This window comes from Carcharodon carcharias, chromosome 5 (assembly GCF_017639515.1).
Source record: "Carcharodon carcharias isolate sCarCar2 chromosome 5, sCarCar2.pri, whole genome shotgun sequence".
In the NCBI taxonomy this organism is placed as follows: Eukaryota; Metazoa; Chordata; class Chondrichthyes; order Lamniformes; family Lamnidae; genus Carcharodon; species Carcharodon carcharias.
In genome coordinates this window covers 108,270,269-108,293,077 of record NC_054471.1, presented here as the reverse complement: position 1 = coordinate 108,293,077, position 22,809 = coordinate 108,270,269, and the positions used below count along the sequence as shown (strand labels likewise).

General features: G+C 42.1%; 2 protein-coding genes across 3 annotated transcripts in view; one reads left to right on the top strand and one right to left on the bottom strand.

Annotated features, from left to right (window-relative positions):
• LOC121277854 (signal-induced proliferation-associated 1-like protein 2) overlaps window positions 1–7,128 on the bottom strand; it is a 647,580-nt gene extending 640,452 nt beyond the window's left edge. For both annotated transcript variants that reach the window (XM_041187562.1, XM_041187563.1), the window contains exon 1: window positions 6,927–7,128. The gene's annotated coding sequence lies outside the window, so the exon portion shown is untranslated. The remainder of the gene's footprint in view (window positions 1–6,926) is intronic.
• Window positions 7,129–7,443: 315 nt separating this feature from the next.
• map10 (microtubule associated protein 10) lies at window positions 7,444–12,464 on the top strand. Its single transcript, XM_041188583.1, has one exon. It carries the CDS (start codon window positions 7,605–7,607, stop codon window positions 10,350–10,352), a length of 2,748 nt encoding a protein of 915 aa, XP_041044517.1. The 5' UTR covers window positions 7,444–7,604; the 3' UTR covers window positions 10,353–12,464.
• The last annotated feature ends 10,345 nt before the right edge of the window (window positions 12,465–22,809 follow it).

Here is a 22,809-nt window from a genome sequence, read left to right as displayed (position 1 = left end):
TGAAAAAGTTTTTCATGTCATTATTGCTTCCTTTGTTAATTACCTTACATCCTTGGTGCTGACCCTTCCACCAGTGGGAATTGTTTCTGCCCATCTACTCCATCCAGGCACCTGGTGATTTTGAATATCTCTATCTAAGCCTCCTCACAACCTTCTCTTCTCCAAAGAGAACAGTCCCAACTTCTCCAATCTTTCTATGTGACTGAGGTTTTCTGCATCACAATTTACTCCAACAACGGAAACAGGTAACTGCCTTGTGGTACCTTACAAAAATGGCAAAATTTCCCCACTCGTGTATTCCCACTTTAGTCTAGAATATCTTTATTACATTTGACTATGCTTTTCAATTGAAGCAAAATGTTGACATTATTTAGCAAATCATAACCAGGGGGGAGGGTACTGTTTAGCCCAAAATCAAGTCTAAATCAAACCCAATTTCAACCTTACACAATTTGAAGTACTTAAATTTTTTTTGTTCTTAGCCTCTTCCTTCATATATAGTAAAAAATCTTCATAACAACAACTTGCTTTTATAGAGCATCTTCAATGTAGTAAACATTCCAAGGCACGTCACATGTACGTTCTTAGATAAAATTTCACACTTGGCCATTTAAAGAGATCTTAGTACAGTTGACCAAAAGATAGTTTCAAAAATCACGCCTAAAAGTAATCTTTCAACTTTTAGTAGGAATGTCAATTCAAAAATCTATCACTGAAAGAATCAAAAGGTTAGGTATAAAGGAAGTTAAATTTGATATTGAGTGTATCACCATTTAGAAAAAGCACAAGTTGGTGTACTGCATTTGATGATGCCCTACTAAATTTTAGACAGGCAGTTAAATGCAAGTTTCATTTTCTATAACAGTCTATTTTACAAAAATAAACATTATTCTACTGGTCATGATCAGCAAAACTATTGCCATAACCCAAATTAGAAATAAATCATAAAAGCACTGCTGTATGGGTCATTGCATTTTGCTGTATTCAACATTTTTTGATTATACAACAGCAAGAAGTACCAGTGGTTGAATTTTTGCTTCAAGCATTGACTTTGTGTTCAGCACCAGCTGAATTGGTGCGTTGTGCAGAATTTAGTGCTGTATCTGGCATCCATAAATTAAATACCCTCAAGCAACAGAGCCACCAAACGTTTCTCCCTCCTACTCCCTACCAATTACCATTTTAAAAAGGCTAAATTCTGCAACACCCCAGGAAGAGGACAAATACTTCAGTGGATCTGCACATACTAAAACGTGTACCACTAAGTAAAATGCAGCAAGACTATTTTGTTACAATCCGCCCATGACATAAATTTCTATTAAAATAAGACTCTGAATCAGCAAAACTAACTGCAAAGCCAAATGCTGTTCCAGTGGTAACAGAGACATACAAAATTCCTCTGAGTGCTACAGCATGAGCCATGGCCAGAGCATTTGCAAACCCTCTAGTGCTCCCCTCCCCCATTCAAATAACACACCAGACACAAAACAGTGAAGGTATCACTGAGGCTGCTAGTTCTCACTTGGGAAAAGCTCAGTTCCTTCCGAACGTTTAACTCATCAGCATAAAATTAGCACAATCAGCACATCGCATCGCCCTGAAACCCAAATAGGGATGACCTCACATGCAGTAGCCCTCAAATGATTTTCCACGATCCTAAACAACTGGTGTCACAGACCAGCAATATGAACCCTCAGCTTCACAATTATTATCCCTGTGGCCTCAGATCAAGTTGGTTGTCATACAATGAATCCTTATTTAAATCCATTGAGAGCAGCTTGGAATGAAATAAACGAACAGGATGAGTATAAAGTTCTCAACAGCAATGTTACATTTTTCCCCATTGCTTCACAAGGCCCAGCCTTCAGGTCTTACCTAGGGATTAGATGTTCTTCAGTATTTCAAGCAGGCTATCATTCATTTTAGCCTGCTATGTAAGCGAAACAACCTGAATTCCAAGCTCTAAAATGTACTGCGCAAGAATTTTGATCTGACAGAAAAGTGTAGAAAGAATTGTAATATATTTGCATCAAAATGATTTCTTAGTTTTTTCAAGAAAAGACTACATTAATTTTATGAATGGGGATAAGAAGAGCTGTTATTTAAATATCACGATCAGCTACAGTAGCTGAAAGTAATTAAAACAATGTTTTACTTTGTAATATCTGAACACTTCTGCTATGGACAACAAAAATTGCACAAAGGGAGAAAAGCATAGCTCAAAGCGGCGGCACATTATATGTTTTCCGAAGTTACTTTGAAACTGTTTGAAATGTGATGTTAGAATGATCACATCACCATTTGCTGCTCCAACACTGACTTTTCACAATTCTTTTAGTTCAATTTGCACAAATGTCAGAGTTCACGTTATTCCAGATTTACTTTGAATACAATTAGTTACAATGCTTCAGTCACTGCTTAAACCCTATATTAAAAAAAGGATATAATTTATCCAGAAAGTAGGTACTGTAAAACCAGAGTGTTGGAGAAAATTAGGTATAAGAGCCATTTACAAATGTTACCAGATTTTTATACACATGATAAATTTAGCTCTACCTTTGTCACAAGATGAACCTTTCACTTCTGCAATTAAGCCTTAATTTTTAAAAAAGGGAAATTCTTAATTACAGAAAACTGTTGCCTGTAGAATTCCACTTTAACAAGCTAAACTGTAAAATTTTAGTCATAAGTTTCATTAGCGTGTGGGTTAATTAAGGAAAGGCAGCAAGAATTTGATAAAGGCAAATTGTGTTTAACTAACTTGCTTTAGTTTTTTGATGAGGTAACAGACAATTGGTGAAGGTCATGCAACTGATGGGGTGTACATGGACTTCCAAAAGGCATTTGATAAAGTGTCACATAACAGGTATCAACAAAATTTAAGTCCATGAAATAAAAGGCCCAGTGGCAGCATGGATACAAAGTTGGCTAAACAAACAGGAAGCAAGGTGGTAAGCTGTTTATTGGACTAGAGGGCAGTATATAGTGGGGTTCCCCAAGGGTCAGTATTAGGACTACTGCTTTTCTTGATACATATTAAATGCCTATACTTTAGTGTAGAGGGCACAATTTGAAAATTTGCAGATGACACAAAACTTGAAAGTATTGTGAACTGTGATGAGGGACTTAGACAGGGTAGTGGAATGGGTGGACAAGTGGCAGATAAAATTCAATGTCAAGTAATTTATTTTCATAGGAAGAGTGAGGAGAGGCAATATAAAATAACAGCTACAATTCTAAAGGGAGTACAGGAGCAGTGGGACCTGGAGATATATCTGCACAAATTGCTGAAGGTGGCAGGGCAGGTTGAGAAAGCAGTTAATAAAGCATTCTGGATCCTGGGCTTTATAAATAGGGTATGGAGTACAAGACTAAGGAAGCTATGATAAACCTGTATAAAACCTGCCTTAACTGGGGTATTGGGTCCAATTCTGGGCGCCATACTTTAGCAAGGATGTGCAGGTATTAGAGTAAGTGCAGAAAAGATTCACAAAAATGGTTCCAAGAATGAGAAACGTCAGCTAAGTTGATAGGTTAGAGAAGTTGGAGTTGTGTTCCTTGAAGAAAAGATTAAGGAGTGATTTGATAGAGGGTTTTTTAAATCATGAGGAGCCTGGACAGATAGGGAGATATAGATGCTGCCACTGTGCATCTGTGGAGGACACAGTGAATGTTTAAGGTGGTGGATGGAGGGCCAATCAATCAGGCAGGCTGCTTTGTCCTGGATGGTGTTGAGTTTCTCAGGTACAGTTGGAGCTGCACTCATCCAAGCAACTGGCGAGTAATCCATCACACTCCTGACTTGTTCCTTGTTGATGGTGGACAGGCTTTAGGAAGTCAAGACCTGAAGCAAAAAGATTTGGAGGGCTACAGGTAAAAGTTAGGGAGTGGGACTAGGTGAGTTGCTTGCCAGAAAGCTAGCACAGACACAATAGGCTGAATAATCTCCTTCTGTGCTGCATCCATTCTATGATTCTATAATAACCACACCTCCAAAATGTGTATCATGGTAGCACTGTACTCCCTGAAGCATTCCTTGATTTGCTAGATGACAAAAAAAATCACTGCTGATTTAAGTTACAACACTCTGTAAAGTGTCACTATCCTGTATTTAACAAGGAAGGTCATATTCATTACTGCTTTGTAGTACAACAAATGTTAGGACTAAACAGCCAAAGAATATCCAAAGCCCGTTTAGTGCAGCCTTGCCACTCGAACTTGCAGCCCGTTTGGGTGAATAGTATGTCAACACAATTAGGCTACTAGATCACTTTTGCTTTGCCAAGGTTTCAAAGTCTACGGTTAATATTATCCGGGGGAAGATAAAGAAGGCTGACACAATCCAGTCTTTCTGCTGCATCATACTACACATCCAGTTGAACATCGTCAAAATTTTAGCTGTTCTTAGAAATTAATCAAATGTTAATGATCATAGTATACAAAAATAACCAAAAGAAAGACACCTATTGCTGCCAGATTAAAGAATTTATGTCATAGGACAAGATGCATTTACTCTACCCATAGCACAGCTGCCATCATTAGCAACACCATTTCAAAGCATGATATTCAATTCCTTCCATTCACTGAAGACTGGAAATAATCAACCGTTGCCCTGACAACTTCTAAGTCTGAAGACTGAACTTACTTAAGGCCAGTAGAACATGAAGGATAACCTCTTCCCCTTCAGCAATGACCAATTTTTCAACAGCTGCTGCACTGACATAAAAAAAGCATTGTAAGGTAGAACCTACTTCAGACACTATATCAAAAGAAAAGGTCACAATGATTGTTGAAAAAAATAACTGCAAATAGAATCAGTTTTATAGAAAACATATCTTCATTTCAATATTCTAGTGTCCTAACAGATTTGTTACAGCTAGACTTTCATTCAAAATCTTGTCCATATTTTAGTAATTCTACATAAGTTTTCCCCAGATGGGCAATTTACCATTACAGATTAATGAAATGTTAAAGTGGATAAATTGTGCCAAATACTTTGGTTTGGGCTATAATATATAGTCACTCTGACCAATAACCTGTTAAATGATGCACTTTCCCAAAGTAAGCAAAAGCTTATCTTTCAAAAGCTATCTTTTAATTTTCGAGTTATATAGCCATTAGTTCCTGCTCAATCAGACTTACTGAAAACACAATGTCAAACAGCATCATATATGTAAACCACATTGCCAGAGGTGTGAACTACTCAACTGCATGTAATGGTTTTACCCTAAAGCATTGGATCAGTTTGTCATATGACAAAAAGCATTCAAAAAATTGTTAAATACTAAATAAAAAGTAATACTTAAATATTGTTTTTAACGTACAAATGTTGTAAATATTATGTCTAATTTACTACCACTTTATCCCAAAAGGTAATCACATCAAGGAACAAGGCCGTTAACCCATAACCTTCTGTAAAGGCAAAAAAAACCTACAAGGTTACTATGACAAACGTTGCCACTAGGACTGTACTGCATTAAACGCCAAATTTTGCAGAAATTGTAATTATATCAGGCATATGTTGTGCATACTCGGTACACTGTTGAACTGAATTGACCTGAAAATATTTATTAAAAATACACTGTAACACAATTAGCTAAATAAACAATGAATGTGATCGATTAAATTGGTCATGGTCAGCGACAGTGTAATCATTACTAGCTTGGGAGGGATTGTTTGGTTGCAGATAATGCAATAAGTTACCTAATGGGTCCTAATAAAACACATATTTGAAAGATGATATATGATATTAATATTTTCCTAGAATCAGCTACTACAGATAAAGGGAGCATTGATCAACAAAAAGAAATCCCGTCGCAATGTCCGTTTTTCTATATGATTTCATGGCTTGTAATAAAACATTTTTAAATTGACGCTAATCGATTAGCTTGCAGCCCACAGTCAACTAGAAGTATTAATCATAGTCGTGCTGTGTTTTTAGTTGTACTTGTCAACAGTGCACTAAAAGGTGCAGAAACAGTAAACCACTAAATAAAATAATATCCATGTGGGAAGTATTCTAGTGCAGATTCAACTCAAAAAATCCGACCGTGTTGTAATCCAAAGCCATCTAGCGGACAAAGCCAGGAGGCAGGGAAAAATACAGCAATCAAACCTATTTGTCAGAAAAATATATCAATCGATGCCCTCAACTTCCAGAAAAAAACAAGGCAATGCGCAATTGGAATCTCAGTAGGGCACCAGTCTTACACGCGATCTTCTTAAACACAAGTCACTTCAAGTTTCGATCGCTTGAATAGTCTTAATCCCAGGTCCGGTAGGTTTTGCAGGCTTTCGGTTTGGAAAGTGAGTAGCAGCTACGCGGGAAATAAGGAACTGTGGAACAAACCCTTTTGTTTCAATAAGAGGGAAAACATACATAAATAAATTGGACCGCCTGGTCTTCTGGCCGTACTGATAGCAGCACCTGTCCCCAAAACCAGACGGCGCTAGGAAAAGGTCCCGTTATTCCTGCCCTGTCTCCCGATCCAGAATACAACTGCCTTCGAAAGGAAGGATTGTTGTCCTGCGTTAGGAGAAGGGGGGAGACATTTCTGAGGAATGTGCGTTCTGCTTGGGTTTTTTTTCTGAATGGGGTTTAAGGGGATGTTGTGCTGCTTTGGGAAAGGCAGGAAGAGAAGAGTATTTTTGGGGGCGCCGGAGGCGTGAACAGATAAAAGCCTTAACCCCGGGCGAGGGAGGAGGCCAGGTAGCTGCCGGCGCGAACTCCCTCACCACTAACAGCATCAGACCGTGCCCACACCTCGACACAAACCAAGCTACCACCAAGTTAGTAGAGCAAAAGCTGGGCTCCAACACCCACGATCCTGCTCTCCGTGGTAAAGAGGACAGTGACTTGTCAACAAGCCGACGCTTCACATCTCCCTCAGCACCCACCACCCCCCCCCCCCCCCCCCCCCCCTTACCTGGAGGCGCTGCGCCAAGGACAGGAGCCGAACATGTAAGCAGGAGATCTTTCATTTAGTCCGAGTCTATCCCACCGCATACAACCGCCAACCGATCCTGATTCTGCTGCCTCTCCACTAAGCTCTCGGCCTCCGATCTCAACACCACCTCCCACGACCAGTAGGCTGGGAAAGTTTTCACATTCTCCCGCACCTCAACCCAACCTGACGCCCAATGTCCCGCCCCTTGCCCGCCGGCGTTACGCTCGTTCCATTGGCCATCCGCCACCATCCCGCCCTCCTCACGTCACCGGGGCCCAGCGGCACGGCTCTCAATTGGTCGGATCAAATATCACTGGATGGCACCGCCTCCTCCCTCCTGCTATTAATTGCAGAAGGGAGCAGAAGCCCAACAGTACGACGGGAGTTGTAGTTTAGGGGGCCCTTCCCCTGGAGAAGTTGTAAATTCAGCTGGCCTGGAAACGAACTACAACTCCCAGAGGTCAATGCACAATTTAAATAACCCAACATCATACCGCGATAGTTTCTGAGGCGGCGTTACCAAGGTTTCGGCAGCGAAGCTTTTGTAAGGACGAAGTTTGCTGTTGGGTTTTCGGTGACTGGGTAACGGGGGAGGGAAGAGGGAGAAAAGGAGGGCGGGGTGAGCCTTCCGCCATTCGCCCTTTATGACCATTAAGTATGATTGCAGTCAACGCCCCTACCACAGAGACGCTCTTTTCCCTGGAGCTGCTGGTGGATTACGTGCAACTCGAGCCTAGGCCTTGGACTCGCCCCGGACCAGGCCCCTCTCTGGCGGTGGCTTTCAGGCTTCTGGACTTTCCGACTTTACTAGTCCATCAAACTGAACCGGAGCGAGTGGAATGCATGCGTCGGAGCTGGGAGTGCAGTAAGGCTAACGCGGTCTCCGAACAGCCGCCGAGTGCCACTGACATCCAGTTCGGCAAAGGGAAATCCTGCTTGTTCAAGATCAGTCTGGCCTCCCTGCACAGCCATTTGAGTAACACCCCGCTGTACGCCATGCTGCTGGACGTCTTCCCTCGAGTGCCCAAGTTACTGGGCAGTTGCCTGATTTCGCTGGCAGATGCGGTGGAGAAAATCAGACGAGATGTTGAGGAGCAAGGCACTGAAATGCATTCCGTGCGTGGAAACAAGAGTCTGTACGGTCTGTATAACCTCATGGGTGGAAAGATCGGCCACATTTCGGTAGGATACAGGCTCCTGAGTTTGGGGGCGGGTTTGTTGCCCCACATTCCAGAGAGCCAGGTCCTGAAAGTTGGAATGGGAGACACGAAGGAATTTCCACGTAAACCTGTGGAAGCGCCTGTTTTATCCAAGGGGGCACGTGTCCCGGAACAGGTCGAGCAAGAGAACGAGAAGGCCGCGCATCAAGTTACCAGGAAAACTCCATCTCACTCTGCAACCAGTCCCGATCTGCAGCTCGGTGACCGGGTTCTCGTCCAGCAGGTCCAAATGAGCGAGAATGAAGTACCTGTTGTCATCTCGCTGTCAAAGGAGAAAAAACGTAAACCAGACAAACTGGCGAAACTGGCACACATGGAACACCAAGTGAGACTCTGGAGAATAGAAACTGAACAAAGTGTGGATATGGGTGTCGATAACGTTTTTTGTCCGCCCCCAATGTACTACAACCAGTCAACTTGTGGACCCGGAAAAAAATTGACGGACATACACAGAATAGTGCAACCCGCGACAGACTCTGCCCTCGATGAACTAGATCCTGATAAAAGCGGTGAATCGTTCGGAATGAACCAGAATTTAAGTTATTCCAGGCTGTTTGGAAGTAAGTCAGAAACGACATCCAGGTTAAAGACTCAAGTACGGAAAAGACTCCCGCAGATTGATCCAAGTAGTATCAGGCAGTTGCCTTTACTCAATGCGCTTCTGATAGAGCTTTCTCTGCTACATGACCAGGTTCCTCAGAAGATTCCTCTTACCATTCATCCTCAACTTGCTTGGCTTTACAATGGATTGGAGAATGACTCACCTAAATTTCACAAACTAACAGCATCAGAGTGCCCGAGATCTACCAGTTCAAATTTTAAGAAACATAAAGAGAGATTTCAAAAGCACCCAATATCCCCAAGACTTTTTGAAAAAGAAAATACCACAAAACAAATCAAGACAAAGAAAGACTCAGAACATCCAAAGAAGAAGCTGATGTATGGATTAACACATACATTGCGATTAAGGCTACAGCAGACAAACCCAGATGTGTTGATATTGCATGAACAAAGAGAGCTGTTGAGAAAAAGACAGCTGAAAGAGAGAAAGACTACTGGAACATGCTATAAAGGCAAAGAGGAAAGAGGTTCTTCAACACTTGAAGATGATCAGCATCTTCCTGGAAAAAACTTTTCTTTGCAAAGTGGCTGTTTTGAAGAAAACATTGAAACATTGATTCAAAACAGTATTGAACTTGACTCCCCTCATTCCTCAAAGGTTCTAAGGAATAGAAATGTTAGAGAGAGAGACAACTTTGTAGCAACCTCTGAACTGGAAAGCGCCACTAGTAAAGGGCAGTTGTGTGTTCAAACTCTGGAACTGTTAAATCATTGTATAGAGGTGCCTGATTCACAAAAGTTGAATAAGAAAACAAATGACAGGATACTTTCTGAAAAAGATGTAAAGGTCAGTTTGCCTAAAATATTCAATCAGGATTCTGACCAAAGTGCCAATGAGACACATAATGAAGTAGTGGACATGCTTCAGTCTTCAGGAATGAATCCTGGCTTTACAATTGATGCAACAGTAGAAGACAGTGATGCACAGATCTCTTCTAATACCTACAATGGTAGTCCTGACCCCAAGTATTCTGAGGACTTCACAAGTCCTGAAGCAACAGGATTCTCGGATAATTTTACCAGTCCTGAACCTACAAGCAAGTATACAGATACTGATGGCCAGGGAGCAGCTCAAAGTGAGAGGGAAGATGATTCAGTTCCACTACCAACACCATCTGAGCGATCTCCAATTCGATCTTTAAGAGGAACATACATTGTAAAAAGTCGCCATCAGAGAGTGGCGGCCTCAAATCTATCTGATGCAAGCAGCTCAACAGAGGGAAATCTACTCAAAAATATACTGAACCCAACAAACAAAGAAGAAAACAAGAAACACTTTGAGTCAACTGCTCTGCAGGGTTCTAGGTTAGACAATCCAGTCAGTTCTGTCCCCCGACTTTCAAGTTCAACAACTGGATGCATATCTATAGAGGGAATCCAGTCTTTGCAGACATCTCAAGTGAGTTCCTATGAACCATCCAGTGTGTCTGACCTCGCTAGCCTTGAAATTAACACAACAGATATTCAAAAAGATCTGGGTGAATTGGACACAATGGGAATTGTCAATGAGTGTAGACACATTTCTGAACTAATAGCCAACAAGCTTCCTGGATACACTTTATAATGCTATTACTGTATCTATCAAGCTAATTTGTTGATTGTGCTTAGCTTCCTAAGACTTATAATTCATTACATTTTCTTTGACCCATGAGTAAACTTTATCTGCACATTGCCATTTTATAATACACATGACAAAGTGGGTGTGTAAAGAGATATGTGGTTTTAGTCCCCTACCTGAAAGTGTTCTGCTTCTTAAGCTTTTTGAATCATTAGGAACAGTGAACAATACTCTCCTTTAATTCTTCTCCTCCATTGTCCAGTTTAGATGCCTTCCATCTTCATTTTTCTATCTTTCCAACTGTAAACTAAGCAATCTCTACCAGCATCTCTTTCCAACCCTAGAAAGACATCATTAACTCCCCTCCTTCCTTTTCCTCCTCTATGTGCTGCCCTTAAAAGCATCATCTGTTGGATCAGGCTCTATATGTAATAAAAACAAAATGCTGGAAATATTTAGGTCAGGCAGCTGATGAAAGGTCATCAACCTGAAACATTAACTCTGTTTGTCACGCCATAGCTACCTGACCTGAGTGTTTATAGCATCTTCTGCTTTTATTTCAGATTTCTAGCATCTGCAGTATTTTGCCTGACAACATCCAGTTCAAGCTGTCCAACACTTCTCAACTATTTTGGAAGATTGCTTGTTTGGCAGCACTTTAGATAAGTTAAATATTAGGAAGAACAAAGCCATTATCTTTGCACACCCATACAATTGCCACGGACTCTTCCGCCATCCCAGCCACTGTCTCTCTTGAACCAAACTCCAGTGTCGCATTTGACCCCCAAGCTCAGCTCCTGACCTTCATATCATCTTCACACACCGTCTGCTTCCATCTCTTTCTGCTTCTAGCTCAGTTTATCTGGTATGCTGAACTCTCATTCTTTTTCATGCTTCCAGACTTGACTATTCCGATGTTTCCTTGGTCGGTCACCCATATTCTCCACCACCCTCTATAAACTGCAACTCATACGTAGAACCCTGTTCAGTGTAGTGTCCCACTTGTGCATTACCCTGGTTCTTACAGGCCTACGTTGGCTCCCAAATCCTATATTTTAAAATTTCTTCTCTGATTTTATTTTCTTGCGTACCATCCACCTCACTTCATCACACCACTAGTAGCTGTATCTTCAGTCACAGGCACTCCTTACTTCCTATAGAGAGATATTATCCATTTGGCTTCTAAGGCTAACCAACTCCATTGGCAATTATTACTAAAGGTAAAAGAAGGTGTAAGTAACTTAGAGCAGTTCAATTTTAATAGATTGAGGGAATGATCATAAACATGTATGGAAATAAGTTTTGAGGATGTGAACCAAAAACGCAAATGTTTATAAGTACAAAAGTTAGCTCCTATAAAGGGAAAAGGAATAACAAAATGCTGGAAATACTTAACAGGGCTGGCAGCATCTGTGGAGAAAGAAACAAAGTTAATGTTTCATGCCTGTGACCTTTCATCAGAAAAGTTACTTTGAAGTATAATTGTGTTTTGTTGAAAAGTTACAGCCAAAACATTAATTATTCATCAAGATACAATTAGATCTGAAACATTAACTTGCCTTTTTCTTTACAGATGCTGACTTACCTGGTTTATATTTTCTGCATTTATTTTGCTTTCAGATTTCCAGAATTTGTAGTTTTATTTTGTTTCAGGATATCATGGTGTAAGTAATTCCTTTTTGTCATAGTGAAGTCTGACCTAGAAAGTGCAATATCACAATTTTTGAATATCCAACAAATGATAACTTAGGATGCTACAAACTGTGACCAAAATCTAACAATAATCTGAAACAATCAAGTAACGGGAATTTTTTTAAAACATCATTTTGGCTACAACAAATCAGAACACAGCCAAATTTTCAATTTAAATGAAAACAATTGGACTATTAAATCACAACTTTTGAAATTTTTTATCACCTGTCTTTTTTTTCCTCAAACCATCAACGAAATAAAGGTAAGGAAATAACATACATTAACACAGCACCTTTTATTACTTCAAGATATCCCAAAGTGCTTTACTGTGAATTGTAGTCATTGTTGTAATGTACAGAAATGCAGCATTCAATTTTCACACAGGTCTCACAAACAGCAAGGAAATAAATGACCAGATTATCTGTTTGTGATGTTGGTTGATGGATAAATGATGGCCAGGACATCAGGAGAACTTCCTTGCTCATCTTTAACTGTGCCATAGGATACTTGATATCCATCTGAGAGGATGGATAGAACATCATCTCAGCCCAAAGACAGTACACAACTCCCTCAGTACAGCACTCTCATTTCAGACTAAATTATGTGCTCAAATATGTGGAGTGGAGGTTCAGCTAATGACCTTGTAATTCAGAGATGTGTTTGCTACCACTGAGTACCAAGGCTGACAACTGAGAAATTCAGTTTATACATAACTAGTTAAAAAAAGAATTATCAAGCTGCCAAAATCTAGTTTTGTCCCCTTAGGTCAAACATCTGTCAAGTGACTGGATGTTGAGTATATCAGCTACACTGAATTGACGAGCACTGCTCCTGGTCACCTGGCCCTATTCACAGCGCATGCTGATATGCTCCAGCTCACCATTCAAGATACTTCCTTCACCTATCTGGATCTATTCTAAGCTGTAGTTTCTGCTCACCTGTCTTTCCTGCCCTTTCGAATTGTTCTTGGCCTAGTAAGGCTTTAAATACACTTATACTGTCAACAATACAGTGTGAGCATATCTAGCACTAAAAGCCACCCTAAGCTGGCAAGCACCCTGAGAGGCAGGAATGAGTTTGGAAGATGAGGCTTGAAAATAGAATTTAATTGTCCAAAATACTGGTCAAAATGCCATGAAATAAACATGGAATTTGACTTGTTCAGTCACTGTAAATCAATGGCTGTTATATACATCACATGCTGTACAGCATAACACCAGGACTATTATGATGCAGTCAATGGTAAAATATCATGTTATCATGTTGTTCAAATCCCAGTGGGAAACTTGAAACAACTGTCATAATCCATTTTTGCAATTTGTAATTTCAGGATGCAGACTTTGAATTCAGTAGGAATAAGACCACCGAGTTGCATTTTTATATGAAACTAAATTAAACATTTATTAATTTAACAACAAATTAAACAGACACATGGCTACAAATTACTACTATTATAACTCTGACAAATCCCCAAGTTAATCATCTCCAGGTAAATCTCCAATAAGGCAGCAGTAACCCGTAGACTAAATAGACACCAGGTAAAGCACATTTGACCTTACGAATTCCAATTGAGGTTCTTTTGCAAGTTGGTTGGAGGCATACAGGCTGGTTAGGTCTTAAATGCCCCACCTTACTCAAACTCCTTTATATACCTAGCTTTTCCTTTGAATGTAAACTTTCCATTGTATCAATAGGTCTTTTGAACTTAAGCTCTTCTAACAATGAAACCCCTTTCATAGCACCAATCTTATTAGTAAGCTGAAAAAATAAACACATTGGCTTCTTCTAGCTAGGTGCAAGATTTTCCCTGCAGTCTTGAATGGGTTATTCAACAAATGCAAATGAACACTTTACTGTTCTCCTTATTGTTCACCCAATTAATATTTCAAAACTACTATACATCAAAGCACCCTGAATAGCTTTCATCCAATTAAGACACACACACTTAGACCAAAACCTCCATTAAAATTCTATTTTAAAAAATAATTTCCAATAACATTATACACGTTAATATCTTCATGACACAGCACACACTCTGATACGCCATGAGCACTGAGGGTAGCAAAGACCCAAAATGTACTCTAGGTGGGAACTTCATTCATCAACACAATTGGCTCGGTATCACCACTACTGACCAAGCTGGCTAAGTCCTGAAGTATTAGGGGGAGGTGGTAATCCAGAGGTCCTGGTTAATGCTCAGGGGACACTGGTTCAAATCTCCCCGCCCTCATGGCAGCTGATTGAATTTTAAATTCAATTAATAAATCTGGAATTGAAAAAACGGGTCTCAGTAGGAAACCTTTGTTGTAAAAAAAACATCTGGTTTGCTAATGTCCCTTAGGGAAGGAAATCAGCAGCCCTTACCTGGTCAGGCCTACATGTGACTCCAGACCCACAAGCAATGTGGTTGACTCTTACGTGCTCTCTGAAAGGGTCTAGCGAGCCACTCGGTTGTACCAAGCCACTACAAAGCCTAAAAGGAATGAAACCGGACAGACCGCCTGGCATCGATCTAGACACCAGAAATGATAACGACAGTCCCAGTACTGTTGAACCTGCAAAGTCCTCCTTACTAACATCTGGGGGCTTGTGCCAAAATTGGGAGAGCTATTCCACAGAATAGTCGAGCAACAATAAATTCTCAGAATCATACCTTACAGACAATGTCCCAGACACAACCACCACCATCCACCCGAGGTGGTGGCACACTGGTATATAGTCAGAAGGGAGTAGCCCTGGGAGTCCTCAATAAAGTATAAAGTAAACAGAGAGCCTGGAAAGGAGGTGCAGGAACAGAGGGACCTTGGTGTATACGTACATAGGTCATTGAAGATGGCCGGGCGTGTTGAGAGAGCAGTTAATAAAGTATATAGTATCTTAGGCTTTATTAATAGGTGCATTGAGTACAAGAGTAAGGAGGTCATGTTGAATTTGTATAAGAGACTACTTAGGCCTCATCTGGAGTACAGCATCCAGTTCTGGGCCCCATACTTGAAGGAATTGAAGGTATTGGAGAAAGTACAGAGGAGATTCACAAGAATGATTCCCAGGATGAAGAACTGTAGCTATGAGGATAGGTTGGAGAGGTTGGGACTGTTTTCCTAGGAGCAAGGAAGGCTGAGGGGCGACGATTGAGGTATTCAAGATCCTTAGGGGTATGGACAGGGTAAATAGGAACTGTTCCCACTCAAGAGAACATCAAGAACTAGAGGGCACAGATTCAAAATGATTGACAAAAGGAATAAATGATGTAAGAGCAAAATTTTTCACCTAAAGGGTGATTGGAGTCTGGAACGAACTTCCTGAAATAGTGGTGGAGGCAGCTTCGATCAATGTACTCAAAAGGAAATTGGATTGCTAACTTAAAAGAGAGAATGTGCAAGATTATGGGGATGAGGCAGGGAAGTGGGAAGATGTGGAATGCTCTTTCAGAGACCCAGTTTAGACTCAATGGGCTGAATGGCCTCCTGCACTGTAAAGATACTGTGATACAGTGACTCCGAACTTCATGGCATCAGGTCACACGTGGGCAAGAAAACCTCCTGCTGGTTACTACCTACTGCACCCCCTCAACTGACGAATCTGCTCCTCCATATTGAACACCACTTGGAGGAAGCACTGAGGGTGGTTAGGGCACAGGATGTATTCCGCGTGGGGGACTTCGATGTCCATTATCAAGAGTGGCTCAGTAGCACCAGAACTGACCAAGCTGCTCAAGTCCTAAGGGGCGTGGTTGCTAGACTGTGCTGCAGGCGGTGAGAGAATCAATTTTTTTATTTATTCATGGTATCTGGGTGTCGCTGGCTAGGCCAGCCTTTATTGCCCAGCCCTAATTGCCCTTGAGAAGGTGGTGGTGAGCTACCTTCTTGAACTGCAGTACATGTGGAGTAGGTACACCCACAGTGCTCAACAAGAGGGAAAGGCTGACTTGATGTCATTCTCACCGACCTGCCTATCACAGATGAATCTGTCCATGACCATATCGGTAGGAGTGACTACCGCACTGTCCTTGTGGAGACCAAGTCCCATCTTCATATTGAAGATACCCTTCCTTCGTGTTGCATGGAGCTACCATGGTGCTAAATGGGATAGATTTCGAACAGAACTCAAAACTGAACATCCGTGAGGCACTATGGGCCATCAGCAGCAGCAGAATTGTATAAATCCACAATCAGTAACCTCATGGTCCAGCATATACCCCGCTCTACCATTATCATCAAGCCTGGTTCAATGAAGAGTGCAGGAGGGCATGCCAGGAGTATGACCAGGCAGACTTAAAAATGAGGTATCAATCTGGCGAAGCTGCAACATAGGAATACTTGCAGTATCAAAAACATAAGCAGCATGCAATAGACAGCTAAGCTCTACAGTTTTTCCACAATCAGTTGTGAATGGTGGTGGACAATTAAACAACTCACTGGAGCAGGAGGCTCCATAAATATCCCCTTCTTCAATATTGGGGGAGTCCAACACATCCGTGCAAAAGACGAGGCTGAAGCATTTGCAGCCATCTTCAGCCAGAAGCACCTAGTGGATCATCCATTTTGGCGTCCTCCGGAGGTCCATAGATGCCAGTCTTCACCCAATTCAATTCACTGCACGTGATATCAAGTAGGCACTGGATACTGCAAAGGCTATGGACCCTGACAATATCCCGGCGAAAGTATTGAAGGCTTGTGCCCCAGAACTAGCTGTGCCCCGAGTCAAGTTGTTCCAGTACATCTACAACACTGGCATCTACTCGACAATGTGAAAAATCACCCAGGTGTGTCCTGTACACAACAAAAAGCAGGACAATTCCAACCCAGCCAATTACCATCATATCAGTCTACTCTCGATCATCAGCAAAGTGATGGAAGAGGTCTACGATAGTGCTATCAAGTGTCATTTAGCTCAGAACTAACCTGCTAACTGACACTCAGTTTGGGATCTGCCTGGGCCACTCAGCTCCTGACTTAATTATAGCCTTGGTCCAAACATGGACAAAAGAGCTGAACTCAAGAGGTGAGGTGAGAGTGACTGTCCTTGACATCAAGACAGAATTTGACTGCATATGGCATTGAGGGACCCTAGCAAAACTCGAGTCCATGGGAATAAGTCAGGGGGGAAATTCTCCACTAGTTAGAGTCATGTGATTGAACAATGTTCAGCACCATTCACAGCTCCTCAGATATTGAAGCAGTCCATGTCCATATGCAGCAAGACCTGGACAATATTCAGGCTTGCTACACAAGTGCCTAGCAATGGCTATCTCCAACAAGAGAGAATCCAACCATTTCCCCTTGACATTCAATGGCATTACTGGTGCTGATTCGACCACTATCAACATTCTGGAGGTTACCATTGAACAGAAACTGAAATGGAACAGCCAGATAAATATTGTGGCTACAAAAGCAGGTCACCGGTTGGGAATTCTGCAGCGAGTAGCTCACCTCCTTACTCCCTAAAGCTTGTCCACCATCCACACGGCGCAAGTCAGGAGTGTGATGGAATACTCTCCACTTGCCTGGATGAACATAGCTCCAACAACACTTAAAGCTTGACAGCATTTAGAACAAAGCAGCCAGGTTGATTGGCACCCCCTCAACCACCATTTGCTACTTCCAGCATCACAGCAGAGTGGCAGCAGTGTGTACAACCTACCAGGGACAGGGACAGAAATCATGGGCCCTGGTGCTTCTCCTGTTTCCTCCCCTTCATATCCTTCAGGTGCCCAGAATTGCATAGCCACAGTGGAGTCGAACTGTTTCATAAAGATTTAGCAAAACTTATTGGCTTTTGTACTCAATGCCTCTTTTTATAGAGTCCATTGAAAGCTCATGTTTTAGTATGCTACACTTTATAACCACAGCTTTATCAGACACACACCACTTGGTCGTTCATATTATGCAACCAGCTTTGCTTCTTTGAACCTGGTCCTTTGCAATATCCAGATAGCGACATCCAAAAGACTTGAACCTCACAAGCACTGCAAACAACAATTGTATGTATAAATTAGAATCTTGAACTAACAGTGACATATTCTATTGAACCGTGACTCCTGGTTTCACTTACAAGGTTAAAAATGATAAAACATTGCAGTAAATTTGCTGCAAGTGAATTGTTTGATGCTATGTGCTATTTCTAGCCACACAATTGGGCTTTGTTAACAGAAAAATTACACTTTGCTTTGAGTGATTAATATTTTTTCATTTTGAATCAAAACCAACCACACTTACAAATGCCCAGCATGGAACATATAATCTCCAAAAGGTCCAAGTACTGCAGATGCTGGAAATCTGAAATATAAGCAGAAAATGCTGGAAACACTCAACAGGCTTGGCAGCATCTGTGGAGAGAGAAACAGAATCAAAGCTTCAGGTCCGCAGTCTGCATTAGTTCTGATGAACGGTCACTGACCTTGTTTCTCTCTACACAGATGCCACCAGGTATGCTGAGCATTTCCAACACTTTCTGTTTTGATTGGAGTAGAAATAACCCTTTCTACAGTCCCCCAAAAAGCAGTCAGTCTTCTTGTGAGCCTCTCATTCTCTTTCAGCAAGAAATCCAGCAAAATTTGGTTTGTCACAACATTAAACATGACTTTCAAAACAAAGTTAAGGTATAAAGAAAAATCAATGTCAAAGCAATACATTGATAATTTTTTAAAATGAGTAATTAATAAAAATGACCATCAAAAAGTGCAAGCAGCACAGCTGACTAATAAAACCTTTTTTGCTTAAGAAACAAAGCTAGAGAGAGACCGCTTAGATACCAGTCCTGGTCACCAGGGAATGGGGAGGGGACAGGGGCTGAGCTAAGAAATTGGGTTTAACTAACACCAACCTTGCATTCTCCCCTGGTGACGCACACTCTGAGATGGCCTCTGTGGAATTCATATGAAAATTGGGGTCAGAAATGGGCTACCTTTCAGCCTTGATTTTCCTCTCCCCACCCGGTGTATGGATAGGTTTTATGAATGGAGGACGAGAAGGGTGTACGACCCCACACCGAGCAGCTTGTGTGTGTGACTGGTTCACCCCAGTCTTAGGGCTTTCACACTCTAACTCACACACACACACACACACACTCTCTCGCTCACACTCGCACCCACATGCAATTGTGCACTTGCTCTCGCCATCGAGGGAGGACTTATCAAGGTTGGGAGGGGACATAGAACCCTTAGAAGAACACATTCTGAACCAGAGCTATTCACAATATATATAAATGACTTGGATGAGGAAACCAAATACAATATTTCCAAGTTTGCTGACGACACAAAACTGGGCAGAGTTGTGAGGAGGATGCAAGGAGGCTTCAGGGTGATTTAAACAAGTTATGTGTGGGGGCAGATGCAGTATAACGTGGGTAAATGTGAAAAATGTGAAGTTATATGCATTGGTGTGAAAAACAAAAAGTCAGTACTATTTAAATGGTATATTGGGAAATATGGATGTACAAAGGGATCTGGGTGTCCTTGTACACCAGTCAATGAAAGTAAACAGGCATGTGTAGCAAGTAATTAGGAAGGTAAATAATATGTTGGCCTTCATTGCAAGAGAATTTGAGTTCAGATGTAGGGATGTCTTACTGCAGTTATATAAGGCCTTGGTGAGACCACACCTGGAGTATTGCATGTAGTTTTGGTCTCCCTACCTAAGAAAGGATATACTTGCCATAGAGGTAGTGCAGCAAAGATTCACTAGGCTGATACCAGGGATGGCAGGACTGTCGTATGAGGAGAGATTAGTTTGACAGGGCCTGTATTCACTAGAGTTTAGAAGAATGAGAGGGAATCTGATTTAAACGTGTAAAATTCTAACAGGGCTAGACAGACTAGATGCAGGGAGGATGTTTCCCCTGATTGAGGAGTCTAGAACCAAGTGCCACAGTCTCAGGATATGGGGCAGGCCATTTAGGACTGAGATGAGGAAACATTTCTCCAATCTGAGAATGGTCGATCTGTGGAATTCTCTACCACAGAAGGCTGTGGAGGCCGGGTCACTGAGTATATTCAAGAAATAAATTGATAGTTTTTTGGATATTAGGGGCATCAAGGGGTATGGATAGAAATGGCAATATGGTGTTGAGAGAGAGGATCAGCCATGATCATATAGAATGGTGGAGCAGGCTCAAAGGGCCAAATGACCTACTCCTGCTCCTAGTTTCTCAATTCTTTTCAATGAATGCAACTGGTTTAGCCAACCATCGCCAGATCTGGCTGGACCTCTTAAAACACTACTAGGTCCTACTCTTGTCTGCTAAAGCTGCTCACTATTCTAGGATCATCTTGGAATGCAAAGATAACTCCTGACTTCTTGAATGCAAACCATCTTCTTAAACATCTTTCCCCTGTTGCTTCCACCCTCACCACCAATAATTGTGAGGAGACTTCTTTGCCACTAAGATTAAGACAATCCAACTCACTGCCTCTGCTGTGCCTCCCCACCCCCCCGCGCCACACCACACACACACACACACACACACAGCCACACACCCCCCCCCCCCCCCCCCCCCCCCCCCCCCGCCCTGCCCACAACACCTCCCTGCCTTCCACTAGCCCAACTGGTCAAACCTGTAATGCTCCCGCTGCCCTAGCTCTGAATACACATCTTTCTCTTGTTTCTGTCCTAACTCCCAATATGACTTCTCTGAACTCATCTTGCACATGAGACCTACCTCCTATTTCCTCAATCCTATTCTCAAGAAACTGCAGATCACCCAACTTCCCCTCCAGCTCCTCATGTTAGCCATTATTGTAAACATATCTCTCTCTTCAGGTGTTGTCCTCTCTCCTTTAAATCTACCATCATCATCCTTCTCAAAAAAAATCCTTGACCCCACTGTCCTTGCAAACTACTGTCCCATCTCCAATCTCCCTTTCCCCTCCAAAGTCCTTGAATGTGTTGTCGCCTTCCAAATCCACACCCATCTTTCTTGAACTCTATGTTTGAATCCCTCCACTCAGTTTTCCACCCCATTATAGTATCAAAACAGCTCTTATCAAAGTCACAAATGATATCCAATGTGACTGTGACAAAGGAAAATTTTCCCTCTTCATTCTTGTCCACTTGTCTACAGCCTTTGATATGGTTGACCTCCTCCAATGCCTTTTCTTTGTTTTCCAGCTGATTCCATTCTTATCTATGTAATCATAGCCAGAGAGTCACTTGCAATGGCTTCCCACCACCACACATTACCACTGGTAAGGATCTATTCTTGGCCCCCTCAGTGACATCATCTGAAAGCAAAGCATTGGTTTAAAAATGTATTGCACACATCCGGCTGGACCTCACTACCTTACAAAATTATCAGACTGTTTTCCTAAAATCCAATACTAGTTGAGCAGAAATTTATTCCAATTAAATATTGGGAAGACTAAAACCATTGTTATCAGCCCCTATTCCAAGATCCATTCCCTGGCTATCAACTCCATCCCTTTCCTTGGCAACAGTCTGGGACTAAGCCAGTCAGTTCACAACATTGCTAGAGTGACTGCCCTTGATATCAAGGCAGCATTTGACTAAATATGGCATCAAGGAGCCCTAGCAAAACTGGAATCAATGGAAATAAGGGGGGAAACTCTCCACTGGTTGGAGTCATACCTAGCACAAGCGTTGCTGGTTGTGATGGTTGGAGGTCAATCATCTCAGTTCCAGGACATCCCTGCAAGAGTTCCTCAGGGTAGTGTTCTAGGCCCAACCTTCTTCAGCTGCTTTGTCAATGACCTTCCTTCCATCATAAGATCAGAAGTGGGGATGTTCACTGATTATTGCACAATGTCAGCACCATTCATGACTGCTCAGACAATGAAACAGTCCATGTCCAAATGCAGCAAGATCTGAACAATATCCAGGCTTCGGCTGACAAGTGGCAATTAACTTTCACGCCACACAAGTGCCAGGCAATGACCATCTCCAACAAGAGAGAATCTAACCATTGCCCCTTGACATTCAATGGCATTACCATTGCTGGATCCCCCATGATCAACATCCTGGGGGGTTACCATCGACCAGAAACTGAACCGGACAAGACATATAAACATTGTGGCTACAAGAGCAGGTCAGAGGCTAGGAATACTGCGGTAAGTAACCTACCTCCTGACTCTGCAAAGCCTGTCCGCCATCTACAAGGGACAAGTCAGGTGTGTGATGGAAAACTCTCCACTTGCCTGGACGAGTGCAGGTCCAACAACACTCAAGCTTGACACCATCCAGGACAAAGCAGCCCGCTTGATTGGCATCCCATCCACAAACATTCACTCCCTCACCACCGACAAACAATGGTAGCAGTGTGTACCATCTACAAGAGGCACTGCAGAAACTCACCAAAACTCCTTATGCAACACCTTCCAAACCCGCAACCGCTACCATCTGGAAAGCCAAGGGCAGCAGACACATGGGAACTCCACCACCTGGAAGTTCCCCTCCTAGCCACTCGCCACCCTGACTTGGAAATATATCGCCATTCCTTCACGGTCGTTGGGTCAAAATTCTGGAATTCTCTCCTTAACAGCACTGCGGGCGTACCTACATCAGAGAGACTGCAATGGTTAAAGAAGGCAGCTCACCACTGCCTTCTCAAGGGCAATTAGGGATGAGCAATAAATGCTGGCTACAAGAGGAGGCCAGAGCCTGGGAATTCTGCGAGCAACTCATGTCTTGACTCCCCAAAGCCTGTCAACCATCTACAAGGTGCAAGTAGGAATGTGATGGATGACAGCTGCTCCAACAACACTAAAGAAGCTCAACATCATCTATGACAAAACAGCTTGTTTAATTGGCACCCCATC

Coding starts and splice junctions, on each gene's coding strand:
- map10 (XM_041188583.1), top strand. CDS start 7,605: ATGATTGCAGTCAACGCCCCTACCACAGAGACGCTCTTTTCCCTGGAG.